Source organism: Pediculus humanus, genomic scaffold (assembly GCF_000006295.1).
Source record: "Pediculus humanus corporis 1103172108306 genomic scaffold, whole genome shotgun sequence".
Taxonomy (NCBI): domain Eukaryota; kingdom Metazoa; phylum Arthropoda; class Insecta; order Psocodea; family Pediculidae; genus Pediculus; species Pediculus humanus.
Window position 1 is genome coordinate 629,842 of NW_002987875.1, and position 19,237 is coordinate 649,078.

At 27.6% G+C, this 19,237-nt stretch overlaps 3 protein-coding genes across 3 annotated transcripts; 1 reads left to right on the top strand and 2 right to left on the bottom strand.

Annotated features, from left to right (window-relative positions):
• Positions 1-868: 868 nt before the first annotated feature.
• Phum_PHUM577310 (Neural Wiskott-Aldrich syndrome protein, putative) lies at positions 869-4,000 on the bottom strand (the record flags this gene model as incomplete). The annotated part of the gene is made up of 7 exons (XM_002432172.1): positions 869-1,033; positions 1,114-1,445; positions 1,529-1,754; positions 2,826-2,992; positions 3,127-3,246; positions 3,450-3,652; positions 3,789-4,000. The coding sequence occupies 7 exons, from the start codon at positions 3,998-4,000 to the stop codon at positions 869-871; spliced, it is 1,425 nt and encodes a 474-aa protein (XP_002432217.1).
• A 2,091-nt stretch (positions 4,001-6,091) lies between these two features.
• Phum_PHUM577320 (uncharacterized protein) lies at positions 6,092-6,596 on the bottom strand (the record flags this gene model as incomplete). The annotated part of the gene is made up of 2 exons (XM_002432173.1): positions 6,092-6,183; positions 6,272-6,596. The coding sequence occupies 2 exons, from the start codon at positions 6,594-6,596 to the stop codon at positions 6,092-6,094; spliced, it is 417 nt and encodes a 138-aa protein (XP_002432218.1).
• Positions 6,597-7,396: 800 nt separating this feature from the next.
• On the top strand, positions 7,397-18,928 carry Phum_PHUM577330 (huntingtons disease protein huntingtin, putative; the record flags this gene model as incomplete). Its single annotated transcript, XM_002432174.1, has 38 exons — positions 7,397-7,479; positions 7,685-7,856; positions 7,969-8,247; positions 8,312-8,453; positions 8,551-8,729; positions 8,813-9,002; positions 9,086-9,290; positions 9,388-9,598; positions 9,782-10,004; positions 10,098-10,288; positions 10,356-10,511; positions 10,594-10,751; positions 10,836-11,085; positions 11,168-11,401; positions 11,653-11,928; positions 12,001-12,313; positions 12,397-12,557; positions 12,634-12,794; positions 12,879-13,027; positions 13,107-13,315; positions 13,399-13,560; positions 13,639-13,981; positions 14,064-14,314; positions 14,378-14,811; positions 14,888-15,043; positions 15,116-15,259; positions 15,355-15,661; positions 15,758-16,104; positions 16,180-16,414; positions 16,490-16,710; positions 16,797-16,965; positions 17,049-17,246; positions 17,331-17,578; positions 17,661-17,829; positions 17,919-18,066; positions 18,172-18,428; positions 18,534-18,774; positions 18,855-18,928. 38 exons carry the CDS (start codon positions 7,397-7,399, stop codon positions 18,926-18,928), a joined length of 8,046 nt encoding a protein of 2,681 aa, XP_002432219.1.
• Between the last annotated feature and the right edge of the window lie 309 nt (positions 18,929-19,237).

The window sequence follows — 19,237 nt, forward strand, 5'->3', positions numbered from 1 at the left end:
CGCGATGAATGAATTTTTCCCTTTTGATTCTCAGACTAAAATTAAAGACAAATTATTTAATTAATAAATATAATTTTAAATGAATGATAAATAATTAATTTTATCAGAAGAGTTCGTGTGTTTGTAAATGCCTAATTAAAAATTTACAAATTGATTTAAGATGAACAACTATTCCAATATGGTTCCCCTCATCAAATTATTTATACTCTTTGAATTTTACATAAAATTTTTACGTTTTAACCGTTTTTACTATCCATAACTCGACAAACGATTAGAGATATTTAATAATTTTGCAAATACCGAACGCGCACAAACACAAAAACTAATAAATTTCCGTTAAGTGACATTTTTTTTTTTTTTTTTTTTTACAAAATTAGCCTTTAGATAAATTTAATTGATTACGCATGATGTCAAAAAAACAAATTCAAAAGGTCATAACGATTTTTATCATCATCATCATCATTTTATTATTACCCGACGTTTAAAATTATAAATGTTATGATATCCGCTAGTTTTTTTAAAAACTGAAACAAATTATTAAAATCCGACATTAATGAAAAAATTAATTTGTAATTTTTTCCGGTTTTTCAAATCTGAAACTAAAGGACTCCATTTTGATTTTTTTATCAATGAATTATTATTGAGTGAGCAAATAAATAATAAAATTTTTTTTCAATGATTAATCGAATGGAAAGGAAGTGAGTCAATGAGTTGGGGGGGGGGGTTAGGTATCTATCAATCTTTCGAAAGAAAAAAAAATTAAACAAGTTCAATTTTAAAAAAAAAAAAAACAATTTAATAAATTTCTTTATAATACCCCTACCTTTGATTAGTAGCAACTGAATGTAATAACAATAAAAAACAAATGTCATTCGTCCCATTCGCTATCGCTGTCACCGTCTCCTTCGCTGTCGGAATCACTATCGCTGTCATGGTGAAATGCTTTGCTTCTTTCAGCTAAGGCTCTTGCCAAGGCACCCGCTATGCCATCGAGAGGAGCAGAAGGTCCGTTCGGCTTTTCGACGTGTTGGACCTGCATTTTTTTTCAAATCGAATGAAGTGATGAGTAAAACGATTCCGTCGAGAATTAATACGCCATATTTCAATACGTACGCTTTTCAATTCGACACCTTGACGAATTTGATCTAAAAGTTCTCCCCGCGAATCCATATGATTAACAGACTTTTTCTCAACATCGACGTGTTTTAACGTGGCTCCACTTTTGATGGCGTCCATGAGCGCAGCTCTGGCATCGGTCGATGAGTTCGAAGGACGTGGAACAGGCGGCGGCGTAGCAGGTTCCGATGTGATTAAAGGAGGCGGGGGCGGGGGAGGAGGAGGAGGAGGTGCAACAGTATTTCTTGACTTATCATTTTCTGGTAACTTTGGTAAGGAAGACATGGGAGGGGGTGGAGGAGGAGGAGGGGCTACTCTTTGATTGTTAACTGTAAAATAAAAAATTTGCTCATCATTTTCCAGGTACCGCATTAAAATCCAAATATAATTATTTTCATTTAAATAAACCAACCTGGTGGAGGGATTTGCCTCCTAGTATTTATATTATTGGTAGGAGGTGATGGTAAAGGCTTTGACAGTGGATATGCTGGAGGCGGAGCCCTCGACGGTACCGGGGGTGCCTTTGCAAGTTTCGTGCTTTCATTTTTTACAGGAGGAAGTCCACCGACGCGTTCTAAAAATCCGTAAATAAATTCTCTTGTCGACCGATCACGCAATTGATTCTCAGACACTCCAGCCTACAGGGGAAAAAAAAAAACTTTAAATGAAAAACAAAAACGACACACAAGTAATAAAATCTTAATTTTAAAAATTCATCATCAAAAAAAAAAAAAAAAATCAAAATGTAAATACCAATATTATTAATAACGAATATTACATAAAATTAACAAATTATCATTTAAAGCTTTTTACAAAAAAATAATAAAGAAAGTTTAATTTTTTTTTTTTTGGGGATTTTTTAAATAAATTTTACTATTTTTTTTGAAATTTTTTTTTTTTTTTTTTAATTAATTAATTTGTTTTGTTTTGAAATTTACGTAGCCATTTTGACATAGATATAAATATATATTTAATTTTTATCAGAGATAAATCGCGTGCACTTGTTCTAGAATAATACAAATGTTAATTATTTTAAAATTCATTGGTTCGAATTTTTTTTTTTTTTCTTTTTCCAATTCGAAAAAGTTAAAAAAAAAAATTATTTAAAATAACATTTTTTTTTTTTTTGTAAAAATTAATCCGTTATTCTAAATTCACACATACTTTTTATTCAAATAACTTTAACAAAAAAAAAAAAAAAAATCAAAATCAAAATCAAAATGGTTGGAATGCATGTCCTCATTTTCCTATCCTAGTTAGCAAGTTGGATGAGATAAATATCTAAAGTTATGAATTTGATACAAATTAACAATAAGACAATTAGATAACATTAATTACGACGACATTGTTTCACTTCCTGTTTAAATTCTAATGAAAAATTATAATTATCTTCCCTAGAGTTTATTTCCAATCTCAATAATTTTCCCAAACTTTTATCATTTAAATATGGGTCAGCATTTTTGTTTTGTAATTTTAATTTAAATCCTCAAATTTTATAAAAAATTAAACGAACCTGGGGCCCTGACTAATTAATAAATTAAAATTATGCATTATTACTACTAACTGATAATTAAAAAAAAAAAAATTAAAAATAAGATTTTCTATTGAAATTTTTTTTTTTTTACTTAATTAAATCAAAAGATTTATTTTTCGAATAAGTATACATTATTTAATTTAATATTAAAAATTAACTTTAAGCTTAGTCATACCTTACAGAGGATTTCCTTTAATTGAGGATTTTCTAAAGCTTCACCATGACCTTCAAATCCTCTATTAGCATCCCAACCGACATGTGAAACATGTCTGAAGTCTTGCGGCTGTCCAATGTCTTCTTTTCTTAATCTTCGTCTTCTATCTCTTCCTTTTGTTCCATTACCTATGTTATAGTTTGTGCATTTTTTTTTTTTTGAAATAAGAATACAAATTTGAGATGTAAATTATAAATTATGGCAATAAAAAATACTACTCGATGTAAATTTTAAAAAATAATATTTTAAAGTGAGGTCTCACCTGCAATCTTTTTTTTGTGTTGCATAATGTCAGGTCCATTGTGAACATATGAAGTATGTTGCACATTAGTTATAGGTCCTTGGTAACCATCCATTTGACGAGAATTTCTAGCTCTCCTTTCTACAAATAGGTTTGTAAGGTGTGATTTGTTAATGTTACAAGTTAAGAGAAATTACATTAAAGATTTTAATAAAATTGTGGCAATCAGTCATTTGGAAATTAAATTATGTGCATGACAATACATACAAACTACACTTATATGTGTTATTTAGTGATTAAATTTTTTGATTTACGAGTGGAGTAAAAAAAAAAAAATTTTTTACCTATTTGCTTTTGGTTTTTACTAGCCAGGGTTCTCAAGACTTCATTTTGAAAATGATTAGCTTCTTCTTCATCAGCAAAATTAAATGCAGCCATACATGACTCAGCTTCAAAAGTATGGAGCCAAGCCCTAGGCGCTGTATATTCTAAACTGTTGTATAACTCATTCTCCCACACTAAAGCTTTTCTTGAAAGGCAATACAATCTGAAATTTGAAATTAAAAATTTATCAAAAAAAAAAATATTGGCAACATATCATTTTAGTTCCAAATTAAATAAATTCCACTTATTTGAAACCATATAAAGACCATTAAAGAATGTTAAAGTAAACAACCCATTACCTAAAGAAGTAAGAACGTTTGGTGTGATCCTTTACTAAACACATTATACCCGCATCTTTTCTTTTCCATTGACTGTGATTAGGAGATTCCGTAAGAAAAAGTTGAACAACAGAACTTGCCAATGATTGACATTTAACTCCCAGTAATGAAAATAATAAAATATTTTCTTCCTTTAGTAAAAGTCTACTTTCGTTTGACGGTCGGCCAGGCATCATTTTTATTTAAAAAAAAAAAATTAAAATAAAACATCTGCTTAATAAAAAAATAAAAAGCCGTTTGCCGCAAAATACGCGTAAAAATAATTATTTAAATATACTCAGTTCGAAAACTGATTTTATCATTGCAAATTATTACTGCCATATCTTTTAACGAAGAACACAACAAATAATGATTCATAAATAGCAAAATCAAATAAGTAACACCATATTAAAAAAGTATTTAAAAAGACCCGAACTGACCACCGTGCCTAAATCACTAATCACATTGGTATTTGAGAGCGGAATATGATAATCAGACCGTGGGAAGGAGTGGCAGAATAACTTGTCACTTTATTCTAATGACACAGGACGCACTTAACGTTGTAATCCGCCATTGTAAAATTAGTTTATTCGTGGGAGGGAAGAGGGAGCAGCAAATCGTGCAACAAGACGATTTTTATTACCTTCTGCTATTCGAAGCGGGGTTTTTTTTTTCAATATTAAAACTCATATTGTATATATTTTTGTTTTTTTTATTTTACATTATATTAATTTTAATTAACAAATTATGTAAATGATTTTTAAAATTTAACTTTTATATTCTATTTTTTGAGAAATATTCACGGAATCCGAATAATTTATTAATGAAGTTTTTGTAAGTTTAAATAATTATAAAGTAAACTTTCTCTTGCGTGTGAGACTTTTTATGCACGTTCCTTATAAACTTAAATTCATAATTATATTTTATTATTCTGAATAATTTTTTCTTTTATTTTCTCATAAACAAATCGGAATTTTACTTAGTGAAATGTATATAATAATTTCTCATTGTAAATTATTCAAAATTATACAATTATTTTATTATAATTTTTGTATTCAAGTAGTAGTAGTGAAACGTTCATTTTTATAAAAAAAAGAAAAATTGGCTTGATTATTGCTTAGTTTTTACTTTTTAGAAATTTTACAAAGACAATTATTTTATTTAAACAAGTTTTAATATTGCTCACTAAATTTATTATTTTTATTTCATTAATTCTTTTACAATTCTTTTTTTTATAACTTTCATATCAAAGCTGTAAACTTGAGGATAATAATAAAAGATTAAATAAAAACAAACAATTTATAATAAAAATATTTTATTCTTCAATGAAATTTAAAAATTTATCCTTTTTTTTTTTTTATAATGTTTACTTTTTAAAATGATAACTTTGCCTTTAAGAAATAATTATTTTATTATTATTTAATCTTTTTTAAAAAAAAAAATGTATTTTATAAAATATAAAGAGAAATGATATTAAATTTAAACAATCAATTTTTTTACTGTCTTCATGAAAATTTAAAAATGATTTTTATGAAATAAATAATTATTATTTTTTCTGGAAGTAATGTCAACCATTTTACAAATATTATTTACTCAAGTTTCTTTTTTTTTTTTTTTTTTATAATAACTTTGATGAATTTTAATTATTTATTTATTAATGTTATTTATTTTAACCATGAGATGGGAATTTTTATAACCACAAATATCACAAAAATCTTTTTTTTTTTTTTTTAACTCACTGTCATAAAACATAATTTAATAATAATAATAATAAAATTTAATACATAATTTTTTATTTATTTTATTATGTGTTGGCTCTTTAAATATTTTCAATTGGAACAATTTCAATTAAATGTGAGAAAGTCATTTTTTTTTTTTTTTACAAAAGACAAAATTTGTATTAAATCCAAAAAAAAAAAAAATATATATATATGTGTGTTATAAAAAAGTCACGGTTTATATATTTTTTTAAAAAAATTTAAAAACATTATTTATTATGAATTAAAATAGTTTCATTAAAAAAAAAAAAAAAAAAATACAACAATTTTTTAAAAATAATTCAAGTTTGTAATATACACACATGAGGAAATTATAATTTTATAATTTTTTAATTATTTTATTTAAATTTAATTTAAATATATAATTAAAAACCAAAACATTAAACCAACAAACTTTAGTATTTAATAAGTAATAAATAAAGGATTGAATTTTATTTTTTTTTAAAGAGAAATAAATTTACCACAAAGAAACCAATAAAAACAAACATGGCGTCCAAGTGTTAGACTTTACAAAAGCATAAGTTTTATGTGAAATTTTTTACAAATGCGTTTTGGAGGAGTGAAAATAATAAAAAAAAGGTTATGATTTGATTTTTGAACTTTGTAAAAACATAAATTTATTTAAATTATCTTTAAAAACCGTTCTTTCTCTTTTATCAGGAAATTTAAACGTGTACATGGAATTACCTATGTGAAATATATGAGTGTTGCATTTTAAATCAACGTAACCGTTCCAATCGTACACTCTATCCAAAGACCAAACAAATTGATTTGTTTTCGGACAATATAATTTAAATGAAACATGTCCGTTATTTATATTTTGTATCAAATATAAATCACCGAAATATTTTTCGGGTTGTAACGAATTTTTTTTAGCAAATACTTTGACGTTTGCCGCAGCTGCTCTCACGACGAAACCGTCACCTAATAAATATTTCAAAAGCCATCCTTCGGCTAAGCAAAGCCTTTCTAAAAGTTCTTTAACCGTTCTATCCGATATACAATCTCTCATTTGTCCCTAATAATAATAATAATAAATTTAAATTCATTATTAAAACATACCCAAATTTTTTTTTATTTAAATTTTTTAATTTAATTACCTCGATCATTTCGTTTGTAAAATAATCGCTTGATTTTCGATTTTTCCACATTTTCAAATATAAAAAAAAAAAAAAAAAAAAAAAACGGCACAAAATTGTTGTTACCGATTGTTGATACCGATTTGTAAATCAAAAGAAAGACTTATTGTCTAAGATGTGTGTTAATTTATCAAATTCTAATCTAAATCATAAAAGTATTATAAAAATTTATCAGTCTACAAAAAAAAAAAAAAAAAAATTTCCGTTTGTTATTTAATCTTAACGTTATTATTACAAAACAAGTAATAAATTATTTATCTACCTACTTTTTTTTTTTTTTTTTTTTGTTTTTCCAAGCATTTCCGCATGTAATGTTATTTTTGTGGGGGAGGTTGTTGAAAACAATTACTGACATATTAAAACAATAACTTTATCAAATTTTAAAATTTGAAATAATAACAAAGTTTCCTTTTTTTTTCAGCTTAGAAAATATTTTTGAATTTTTTCCCATTGCAAATTGCAATTTGCAATGTTTACAAACACGAGAATTGAAAAGTACGTTCAGTTTTCGGTTTTTGAATACACGTAAAAACCTTATTTGAAAAAAATATGCAATTATAGTAGTAGTAGTAGTATTATTATTACAATATTTTATTGCTCTTTTATTTATTTTTTTATTTTGTTAAAAATGTAAAAAATTAATAAGTTATTTATTTAAAAATTACTATCTATCATGGCAGATAAATTGGCAAAAGCAATTGAAGGGCTTAAAAATATTCAATTTTCGAGTAGTTCAATTGATGACCAAAATATCGGGTACGAAATTAATTATTTATGAGAGAATAAATTTTATTTTATTAATTTTTATTAATAAATTATAGCGATCGGCTTAAATAATAATAAAGAAGAATTAAAAATTTATTATTTTTTTTTTTTTTTGGTTTTTGACGATCGAATCGTTATGACACTTGAATGACTAAAAACACCGATTAATGATTAAAAATTTTGGATTTTATTTTAGTAAAAGAAAAAAAATGTTTTTTTGCGTTCTTGCTGCCGATCTCATGGCTTCTCCTAAGTCTAGAAATTTACAAAATTTACCAATTGTTATAGAAAATATAATTAATCTATGTGATGATAAAGATTCTGATGTTCGAATGATTGCAGATGAAAGTTTGAACAGAATTATTTTGGTAAAAATTATTTTTAGTACAATTTCTATAGATTGTTGTGTAAATTTTTTAAAAAGTTCACAAATCTAAAAATATTTAGAATATTAAAATCATATCATTTTTAAAATTTTAGTCCTTATCAGAATTTCACATGCTCAAAATTCAAGTTGAACTCCATGACATTATTAGAAAAAATGGTTCGCCCAGATGTTTAAGAGCAGCAATTTACAGGTTCGGTCAGTTAAGCCAATATATTAGACCTTTTAAGGGAAATATTCATGCTCAAAAATTAATTCCATGTCTCATAGAAATAAGCAAAAGAGAAGAAGAAAGCATTCACGAAACGTTAGCCTCTTCATTTGAACAAATATTTAAAGTATTGGGTGTTTTCGTTCAGGATAATAATTTAAAGGTAAAAATTTTCTATAAATAAAACTATAAGCCATGTTTTTAAAATGTCATTTATTTAATTTTAGGGTCTTATAAAGGCTTTTCTTAACAATTTGTCATCAGACAATCAAGTCATTCGCAGATGTTCAGCAACGTGTATTGTAAAATTAGTTCAGTATTGTCGGAAGCCTCAAGTTTTTAACACATATGTTTTGAATTCATTATTAGGTAAATTTTATTTTAAATAAACTTTTACAATTTTTTAAATTGAAATTTTCACATAAGCAATTATTTACCCTCATATTTTTTTAAAATTTTTCCATAGATAGTCTTATTCCAGTATCGGAAACAAATTCATCAAATTTGGTTCTCGGAGTATTGGGATGTATCAGGTTGCTGTTACCGATTTTAAATTTAGTTAAAGATAATGAAAGAATAAGCGGAAGTTTTGGTCTTAAAAGAAAATTAGAAGAATCTATTGTTTCTACTGATAGGCTTATTCAAGTAAAACTTTATTAAATAAGAAAAAAGGAAAGTGAATGTAAGAAAATAAGTTTTTTCTTAAACGTGATAATATTCTTTTTTAGTTATATGAATTATGCTTGCATTACACGAAAAATAGTGATCACAATGTAGTTGCAGCTTCTTTAGAAACATTAAATCAAATTTTACAAAATGCAGATTCAAATTTTAAAGAAATTTTATTATCTTCATCTGGAATTTCAAGAAGTTATATTTATTCGATGAAAGAAAAAAAAAATTTAAGCAGAGCAGGAAGTAATTTATTTTTTTTTTTATTAATTTTATTATAAAATTGCAGGAGGTTAACAAAATTTTTTTTTATTAAATATTTGTTTTAGGTGAAATGAGTGTTACTTGTTCATTGCCACCCTCCGATGACTTTCTTCTCGATGATGTAGAATTGTCTTCTCAGTTTTTTAATATTTCTACTAAAAATTCATATGGGTTGAAACAATCTACTTTAAAATCAAAAGAAAAATCTCTGCAGCAAGATGATGATGCAAAAATTGTCGAAAATCCATTTAAAGAAAAATTTATTGGCACGTTTATTAAAAAATAAATTAAAGTATTTACATTTTGTACTTTTGGTAATTTCTATAAAAAAATTACTTTTGTGTTATTCAGGCAAATTATTTGGAAGTCAATCAACTTTGGACAACGATTCGGATAACGAAAGTTCTATAATGTCGGAATTAAATACTCCACCGCTTCTATTATTTGATAACGAAGCAGAAGTTGAAGACGTGGTGGATGAAGAAGTTGAAGATGAATTCGTACAGTACTCTAAAAATAACAGTCGAGAAAACCTGTACACACCTGATGATAGTGAAAATTATAAGAATAATTTATCGGTAATGTTAATGCAATATTTCAAATTTATATATTTGTATCAACATATAAAAAAGAGGTTGAAGTTTTTATAAAATTTATGTATATTCCTGAATCACGTGACTTACACCGAATGAAATTCAATAAATAAAAATTTTAAATAATACACTTTTTTTATTTAAAATTATTTGATATATTTTTTGTAGAATATTGACGTCGGGAATTTTACAGATGCTGCAGTACCTTTGATTTATTGCACAAGACACTTAGCTGCTTCTTTTCTTCTGGATTCAGGTCCGGATAGCACAATGAAAAGTGATAAAACGATTCGAGTTTCGATAAAATCATTAGCTTTAACTTGCATTTCTTCCATTCTTAAAATATATCCGGTTGTATTGAAAATGAAATTGTCTAAAACTTCAAGTGCATGTAAGTTAACTAAACAAAAAAAATGAAAAATTTTGCCATTTGCGACGAACAACAACGATGAAAAAAAAAAAAAAATTTTAATCATTATTTCAGATCCCGATAAATATTTAATTGATATTATACAATATCATAATCATTGCGATCCTCATATCAGAGGCTGCGTGTACCTATTAATAGGTTCGCTTATAAATTCGGCTCTTTTAGAGTCCATGGAACATTCAAATTTATTCAACGAACAAGATTCAAAATTTAGTCTCGAATTTTTGACTAACATTATTTTAAAGGTATCATTTAATAAAAATAAAAAATTCGTAAATTATTTATTTATTATCATTCTGGTATTTTTAACAGGGTTTAAAAGATGATTCTTCAATCGGAGTTCGACAAGCACTCGCCGGTGTTAAAATTTCCATATTAACAATATTACATTCGCCTTATAATTATGTTTTTTTACCCATTTTGCAGTATTTACCTCAAATAATAAATAATTCTTATTGGTTAGTTAAGGTGAGATTCGAAAATTTTCAATTTAAAAAAAAATTGATTTTGTTACCTGTCATCTTTCAATAAATTAAATTTTTATTTTCAGGTTAAATTAGTTGAAGTATTTTCTGTTCTTCCATATTGTATAGTTATTGATTTGACACATTGTAAATCTTATCAAATGGATGTGATTGATACCGTTATCACTCTTTTGGGTGATGAAGATGCTAGAGTAAGAAATGCCAGCGCAGAAGCTTTGGCAGAGTAGGTTTTAAAGGTTCAGTTGTCCTTAACTCGACTAAAACCCTTTTTCATTTACTTTTGTTCGACATTTTTTTTTTTTTTTAGAATTGTGGTCATGATGTGTGAGGGAAAATCTCTTGAATTGGAATACGCGAAATCTTTTCCAAACGATCTCGATACTGTGGCAATCAATAATTTAAACATGTTTAAAAACAATTCGATTGTACCATTTTCATATTATGCGACAACGAATTGTGAAAAATCTGATATTAATAGTAAAATTGAACATTCGCTATCTGTCATTGTCTCGAAATTAAGTCATTTATTAATTATTTCCGAAAATAAACATTGTTCGGTATTTACATATAAATTTTTTTTTTATAATTTATAATGAAAATGAGTTTTTTTTTCTTCTTACATTACCAAATTATTTACAGTCTGGATATATAGAAGCGTTGAAAATCCTTTCGGAAAAATATCCACCGACTGGTTTTCCCAACGGTTGGAATTGTTCGAAACCATCAACGGATACAATTGAAAATAATAATAATTTATCCAGCGATTTAGTTGCTTTTGTACATTCATTAGTTGTTCTATCTCCAGATTTTTTAGATTTAACGGTTTTAAGCAATGCAACGATTCTTATTGGCAATTTATTTGCTGGTGTGTTTGTTATTTTAAATAATGATACGAATACTTTTATTTTTGTATCGTTAAAAAAAAAATTTTTTTTTTTAGGTCACTGCGTATCAAATTTAAAAAATAATTATCACGTATCAATTAATTTTGAAACGAAAGAAGATGGAAAATTATGGAATGCTTTCACATCGGACAGGGCAAGTTTTCAATCATGTATTTATAATAAATATAAAATTATGGGAATAAAATGTAAATTGAATCCATGTAATGTTTGTTTTTGTAGTTGTCCGGATTAAGCGAAGAGATTTTCACTCACGTTCTTAAAGTTTTAAATATCTACGGTCATATCATAGAAGAAGGTCGTTCGAGTAACGTTTCTGATTCTTTCGCGACCAACAGTTCTTTTTTGCCTTTGTTATCACCGGTAAAAAAGGTAGATCCGAAAGGACCAGTTAAAACGGAAATAAAAAAGAATAAAATGTCAAACGAAGTCGTCAAACAAGCAACTCAATATTATAAACTTGGACAATTATTAAATAATGCATACTCGAATTTTAAAGTATGTAAGAAATTAAAGTAAACCGGAAAAATTATATATAATGTATAAAATATATTTTATTTTTGTTTTCAGGTATCACTGGAAAAATCAGCCGGTGATAAATTTTTAAACCTTTTGGAATCCACATTGTACACTTTATCCATTTTATTAGAAGTCAGTACCATTCGCGAAACCGGACGTTGCGCCGAAGAAATATTATCATATCTTCAATTGGTAATTTGGTTAAAACCAAATTCTACTCTGATTTGTTCCAGTCAACTTTTGAAATCCTTTTTCGGGAAAACTCTGGCCTCGTGTTGGGAAGATAAAAAAATACCATTTTTTAATTATTCAGGATCGAATTTTTTCGATTTCTTATATCAAATACCAACGAAAGTTTTATCCGGTGAGTTGTATACTGAACTCGCAAATTTTAAGTTTACGTATGAGAAAAAAAAATTTTTTTTTTTTTTTTTTTTTCCATTGTAGAAAAAATTCAACGGCGTGCAAATCAAAGTTCTTTAGAATGTGAAAATTTGAGTCACTGGCGCCGAAAACCAGAGAGAAGAAGTATAATAAAAAATCCGGATGAAAAATGTTTGGCGACATACATAAAACTTGTCGAACCCATGGTCATAACATCTTTTCAGGTGATTTTAATTTTCGAAAAAAAATTTTTTTGACTTGCATTTCAGTCGAATAATTAAAATTTTTTGTATTATTTAGATGTACAAGATAACCGGAAATGTTGAACTACAATCTCACATTTTAAATTTATTAAATCAATTGATGCAATTGGGATTGAATTATTGTATATTAGATCCAGAGCAGGATTTTGTCAGTTTTATTTTAAAACAATTTGAACTTATCGAAAGAGGACAAATGCCGTATGTTTTTGTCGTTATTCACAAAATATTAATATGTAATAATTATAAGTTTAATAGCGTCCATAAATAATAATTTAATTTCAGAGGAATTGAAATTCTCTTACCTCAAATATTTAAATTTTTGGTTTTGTTATCATATGCGAAACAACATTCAAAACCCATAATCAGCATGCCAAAAATTTTGCAATTGTGCGACGATTTAATGGCTAGCGATCAACCTGTTCAAACTCACTGTGAGTTAAAATTTGTTAAGGTTTTCAATTGGAATTGTTTCGAATTATAATACCTTATCGTTAATTTTTTTAAATTTAGGTTTACCGGCATTGATTCCTGTCGTGGAAGATGTTTTTTTAATTAGACATTTGTCCGAGGATAGCGATTTGGAAACGCAACGAGAAGTTCTGTTTTCAAAATTGTTAAAATTGGTGGAATTTCCCCTCGTTATGGATTTGATAAAATCAGTTTTACTAGAGAGTAAAATAAAAGATGAAAGAGAAAGATGGAAGCGATGGTCCAGACAGGTTAGGACAATTATTTCAACCATGTATTTAAAAAAAAAAAAAAAAAAAAAAAACTATTCATTAAAAATAAATGGAAACGTTAGGTTGTAGATGTTGTTCTTCCCCTAGCCAATCAGAATCGATTAAAATTAGAAAGTTGCGAGGGTCAAAGTTCATTTATAGGTCTCATGAGTATTTTATCTTTAAACGTTCTAAGACCTATCGATCCTTTTCTCAAAGTTTTATTCGTCGAGCCTTCCGATAACGTGAGTATATAAATTCATAGTGATCGTCACTAGAAAAAAAAAAAAGAAATTTTTCATCATGCGAATTTTAATTTGTAGAATTGTTTTATATCTTTTCAAAGATGGCTTTCGAAAGTAACGGTTATATTAGAAACGATATTGTTCGTTAAAGAAGATGTATTTTTAAATCGTTTAGAAGAAATATCGCCCAACATTAATTTAAACATAATTGTTCCGCCGAATGTTGAAAATGGTGGACAGGATCCTCTCAACATCGATTCGTTTTTTCAAATATACGAACCGTCGGAAACCGCGGCGAGATTCATATTAAAAGTTATCATGATGGCGTCAAATAAAATTTCGGAAAATATCAATTCGTCTCACGTTTTGCAATGGAAACTTTCGAAATTTTTCCTTTGCGTTTATCACATATTAAAATCAGGTACGAAATTTAATCGAGACAAGACCCCCCATTTCCGTTTAATAATTTTAATTTTAATTTTTTTTTTTTTTTTTTTTTTCAGGGACTTTTCATAGAATAACAAATTCACTTAGAAATTTATTGGCGAGAGAGCAGGACTCTCTTCCGGCCATTTTTTCTCCATTTAAAAAATTTATTTACGTTTGTCCCCTGTTGACGATTCAATTTTCATATTTTCTAACTCTCATCAATTGCTGTTCTCAAATGTATTGGAAAGATGTTTTATCCAAACCCGTTAACATGTCTGCAAGATTGGTTCAATGGTCTAGCGTTGTCGCCATTTGCGATTACTTGGTAAGATTCAATCAAATCGGGTCGGGGATTAGACGGTCGTAACTAATTCGTAATCATTTTCAGTGTGACAATTTGAGCGACGTCGAAACATTGCATTACGTATTAGTTAATAACATCGAGCAAATAATTATTTTATCTCGGGAAATTCCGGTCAAAGAACTTTTGATAATGATAGCAAAAACGCCGGATTGGAAAATTTTAATCGAATCAATATCGTCGAATGATTTCGAAATTTCTGAATCGCCGCAATTCGTGGAAAAATTATTGAGGATTCTGGAATTAACAGAGAGTGGTCACAGCGTTCCCCTTCTCGTTTTAATCGTTCAAAGGTATTTGTCTTCGTCGAAATTGGCTCTTTCCCTATTGGCTGGAAACATAGCGAGTCGACACGTTGAATTTTACTTGACACTTTCGAGAAAAGAAGTTTTGGAAAAAATCGACGAAAAAACTTTTAATGAATTATTGAATTTTTTCAAAGATGATAAATATGCTCGAAGGTATTATTGGTACACATAAAAAGTTATTCGTCTGGGTAAAAAATATAAAAAATTTTTTTTAAAAATTAAATTTCAGACATTTTAATTTATGGAATTTATTAAAAAGATTAAGCAAACAAGTTTTTGAATCCTCACTCACAGATATCGATTCGAATCCTGTTGTGGAAGAACAATATATAAAAAATATTGATAAACTTGATGAAGAATGGTACTTTGCTCAAGTTAAATACGGGTAAAAAAGAAAATTTTCTTTAAGGTTCCCTTAATAATAATTAATAATAATAATGATTTGTCAAAATCGTAGATGCACACAAGAGAGATCGCAAGGAATGGCAATGGCTCCTCTTATAAATAAATTAAAATACGAAAAAATTTTAAATGTTTTTTCATTATCGGATTTTAATATGGATTTGTTAAAAGATTGTTTGATTTATAAAAGGAACATAAGGTAGAAATTTATTGAAAATTTAAAAAAAAAAAAAAAAAATTGATTTCTTTAGCACATCCGTCGATGGCCATTTTTATTTTTTTTGTTATTTAAAGATTGAAATGCGAGGATGTAGAAAATGAAGATTCTACGGATTCTCTTTACAAAGCATCGAAATTTTTTTTATTACGTTCAATAAAGGAAATTAATGATGGAATAAAAAAAATTAGAAATGTGTTAAACGTGGATACGAATACACCGGAAGTGATCGAAAAAATAATGTCCGATAAAAAACTCAATGGAAAAATATGGAATTTGTTACCGGGAGTTAATCATTTGTTGGAAATTTTTTACAATGAAAATTCTATTATCGAATGCGATTTTTCCGTTGGAATATTTGAATTTGGAATATTATGTCTCGATGTAAGTTAACATTTGATTATTTAGAAATTAAAGATGGCGGAAAAAGAATTTTATATTTGTCACTTATTTATTAATGATTTTTCTTTTTATTTTAAGATTTTAGGTTGGATTATACGTGATCAGGAATCGAAACGATGCAGATACAAAATTTATCAAATAAATATGAAAAATAGTTTCCTCTGTTTGAGTCTCATATTGAGAAATTTAAATATAATTAATAATATATCACAATCGTACGTTTGTAAAAAATTAAAAGGTTCCATTGTACATATTTATCACATTGTTATTTATTTAATATCTCAAAATCGATTTACTTTTGTTATAAATAATGAAAACGATTTATCGAATCGTGACGAATTAGACGTCTTAAATTTTCTAACGAAATTAATAACGTGTAAACGTAGGAAAACATTACCTGATACTTATTTGTCGTATTCTATTAGGTAAATATGAAATAACACTAAAAATAATTTTTTAAATAATTCCGAAACGGTATATATATATTTTTTTTGTTTAAGGGATTTAATTATCGATTTGTGTCGGATACCTGAATTTAGCGCACACGTATTAAAAGTACCTGAAAATGTAGACATGCAAGATATCGAATACATAGAAAATTTTACAACGAGATTTTCAATAATCGGTTGGAATAATAAACAACAATTTGAAGAAATATGGGTGGCTTTGTTGGGAGTCGTCGGATTCAACACGCAAGGTGATATACCATTGGAAGAAACGAGGTTCATCGTACAGGTACTGCCATATAATTTTAATATAATTTTTTTTTTTTTTCAGGGATTAAATGTGAACTTTTTTTCGTGTTTTTAGACGAGTGTTGCTGCCGTCGAAGGGATAACGACACTTCTTAAAAGCACGCTGTTGGATTTCAAAAGAGAAAAACTTATTCATCACGGACGAGATTTTTTAAAAATGAAAAATTTTTACGATAAATTACCACTTTTGGGGAGTGGTAACAATGGTAAAGACTTAATCGCTCATAGATATTATCATTTTTTGGATAATTTGGAAATTTCGAAAAGAGATGACAAGTATTAAACGTTTTTGATGAAATTCAACGATGAAACAGCAACAACAGCAACAATAGTAATAATAATAATAATAATGAAATTTTAAGGTACGTTTTCGGATTGCTTTCCGTTGAATATTTGTGGACGGCGGTGAAACAAATAACGAGTCACGTGGAATTGTATGAAAATCACACGAAAGAATTAAATTCGAAAGGGTTGGATTTACCCTCTTGCGTGTACCTCCTAACCGAATTATACAGTCAGTGGATACATCAGGTGAGTATAATTTCTAATTTTTATTTAAATTTTTTTTTCTACCAATTTAAAATACAAAAACAAAATTTGATTGATTTTAATAGACTTCGCCGGATGTAAAAATAATAATTTCCTCGTTGAAAAGTGCCATCGTCATATCGGATTTATTCACGGATATATCTCAATTTCAATGGTTGCTTAATTTTTGTCTTAAAATCGATGAAATCGTGTCAGCAGAAGACACAGTTCTTTTACCATTGATTATATTCGGAGCATCGAAAGCCGGAGCCATAGTACTTCCGGTAAATTTTGAAAAATTTTTATTTGCGATGATTATTGACGATTCATTATTCAAATTTTTTTTTTTTTTTTTTTTTTGCTGTCAGGATAATGAAGTCTGCGAAAGTGTAAAAAAATTAATGCTGAGATCAAATTCTTATCCCTGTCGCATAGCAACGGTACAAAGTCTTTTATTTTTGCTACAAAGTTACGTGGTTTGCTACGCCGTCAATCACAAATCTCTACCACCGCCAGGTTCGAATTTTCAAAGGGATGAAGCAAATTTTGTTGCGAATATCGTCGATACGTTTTTACCGGTGGCACTCGAAGTGGTGCAACAATTTAAATGTAAAACGTGAGTTATAAAATAATGTCTTCTGCTTTGTGTTTTTATTTTTATTTTTTTATCGCGTTGCTTATCGTTATTAATTTTCCAGCGAAACAATCACGGAAGATTACGAACGTTGTCATTGGTCTCTTATATTTTACCTCCTACAAAATTATCAATCGTCTCTCGGTTATTTGAAAGACGAATTTATGACGTACATATTAAGCACTCTGAGAGATAAATCGTGTCCGGATTTTCTAGTGACACTTTTAATAAGAGTAAGAGAGAGAGAGAGAGAGAAAATGGTTTCGTTTAATTCGTTTTGATTTAATGATAATTTTTGTAAAAAAATTTTTTTTTTTAAAAGGGTGTTGAACGATTACTTCTCACCACAGTCATAGACGATCAATTCAAAGATCAAGTTTCAAAAGTTTCCCTTGAAATAATTTCCCACAGGACGGGGAGCATAAGTTGTGAGCACGGTTTACAACTCATGATGGTTTTATCGTTTTTAGGTTTTTTAATTTTCTTATTAAATTTGGAGTTTTTTTTTTTTTTTTATAATGTTGTTAAATGTGGAAAATGTTGTTATTATTATTATTATTATACATTCATTTCAGACAAAAGAATAAAAGATATAAGACAGTTGGTGACTGGACAAGAAGATCCGGAAAGAGTGATGAAAGACATGGAGAAAATCAACGCGCTTTTTAATAAATTGAAAAAAAGTTATCCGAACGAAGCTGAAACGGTTGGAGAAGTTCTCTCTTATGTTCTAATGGATTTCACAGCATCCGATATAGTTACAAGAGTGATACAGGAATTTCTTTCATCTCAACAACCACATCAAAAAATTTTAGCCGGTCTTCTTTTCAAAGTAATTAAATTAAGTTTGATGGGGGGAGGTGGGGATGGTGCTTTTATTCTTCCCAATTACTTAATTGAAAGAAAAAAATTATTATTATTATGTGTGTTCGTGTAGGTATTTGAAAGAGCAGAATTGAATATATTGGAAGATTGGATTGTTTTTTCATTACCAAATCTCATACACGGTATGCCGACATCGATGTCCGTGTGGATATTAAATTGTTTTTTCATTTGTGCCAGCAAAGATCCATGGCTCAGATCTTTATTCCCGCTTGTGCAATCACGCGTAAGAATGACAAACGACGAAGATAAAAAGTTGATGTGTTTATTGGGCGTGCATTTTTATAAACAGGTTCGTTCGTTAAAAGAAATTTTTTTTTTTTCGGATGGTTAACTTTTATAGGGTTAAAATAACAACGTACATTTTACATTTTAGTTAACGGAAGCAAGTCAAAAAGATTCATTCATAGTCGCACTGGTAAAAGCCTCCAAAACGGACAACATTTATAAACATCTCCTAACAATTTTACAATAAAATTATTAAATTTTATTTATACGTTTTTAATAAGATTTACAATAAAAATAATTTTTTCATAAGCTTAAAAAAAAATTTGTTTTTTTTTTTTCCCCCTAAACATTCAAACGAAAATGACAAATAGAAAATTTATATCACGTAACGGTTTTTAATAAGATAGAAAAAAATTAACGGTCTTGAAATTTTTGCTAGTGTAAATTTTTTGCGGTAATTAATCGTTCAACATCGTAAACAGCTTTGTCTTTGTGCTGGTTAAGTCAAAAAGAAATATTAATGTTGTAACT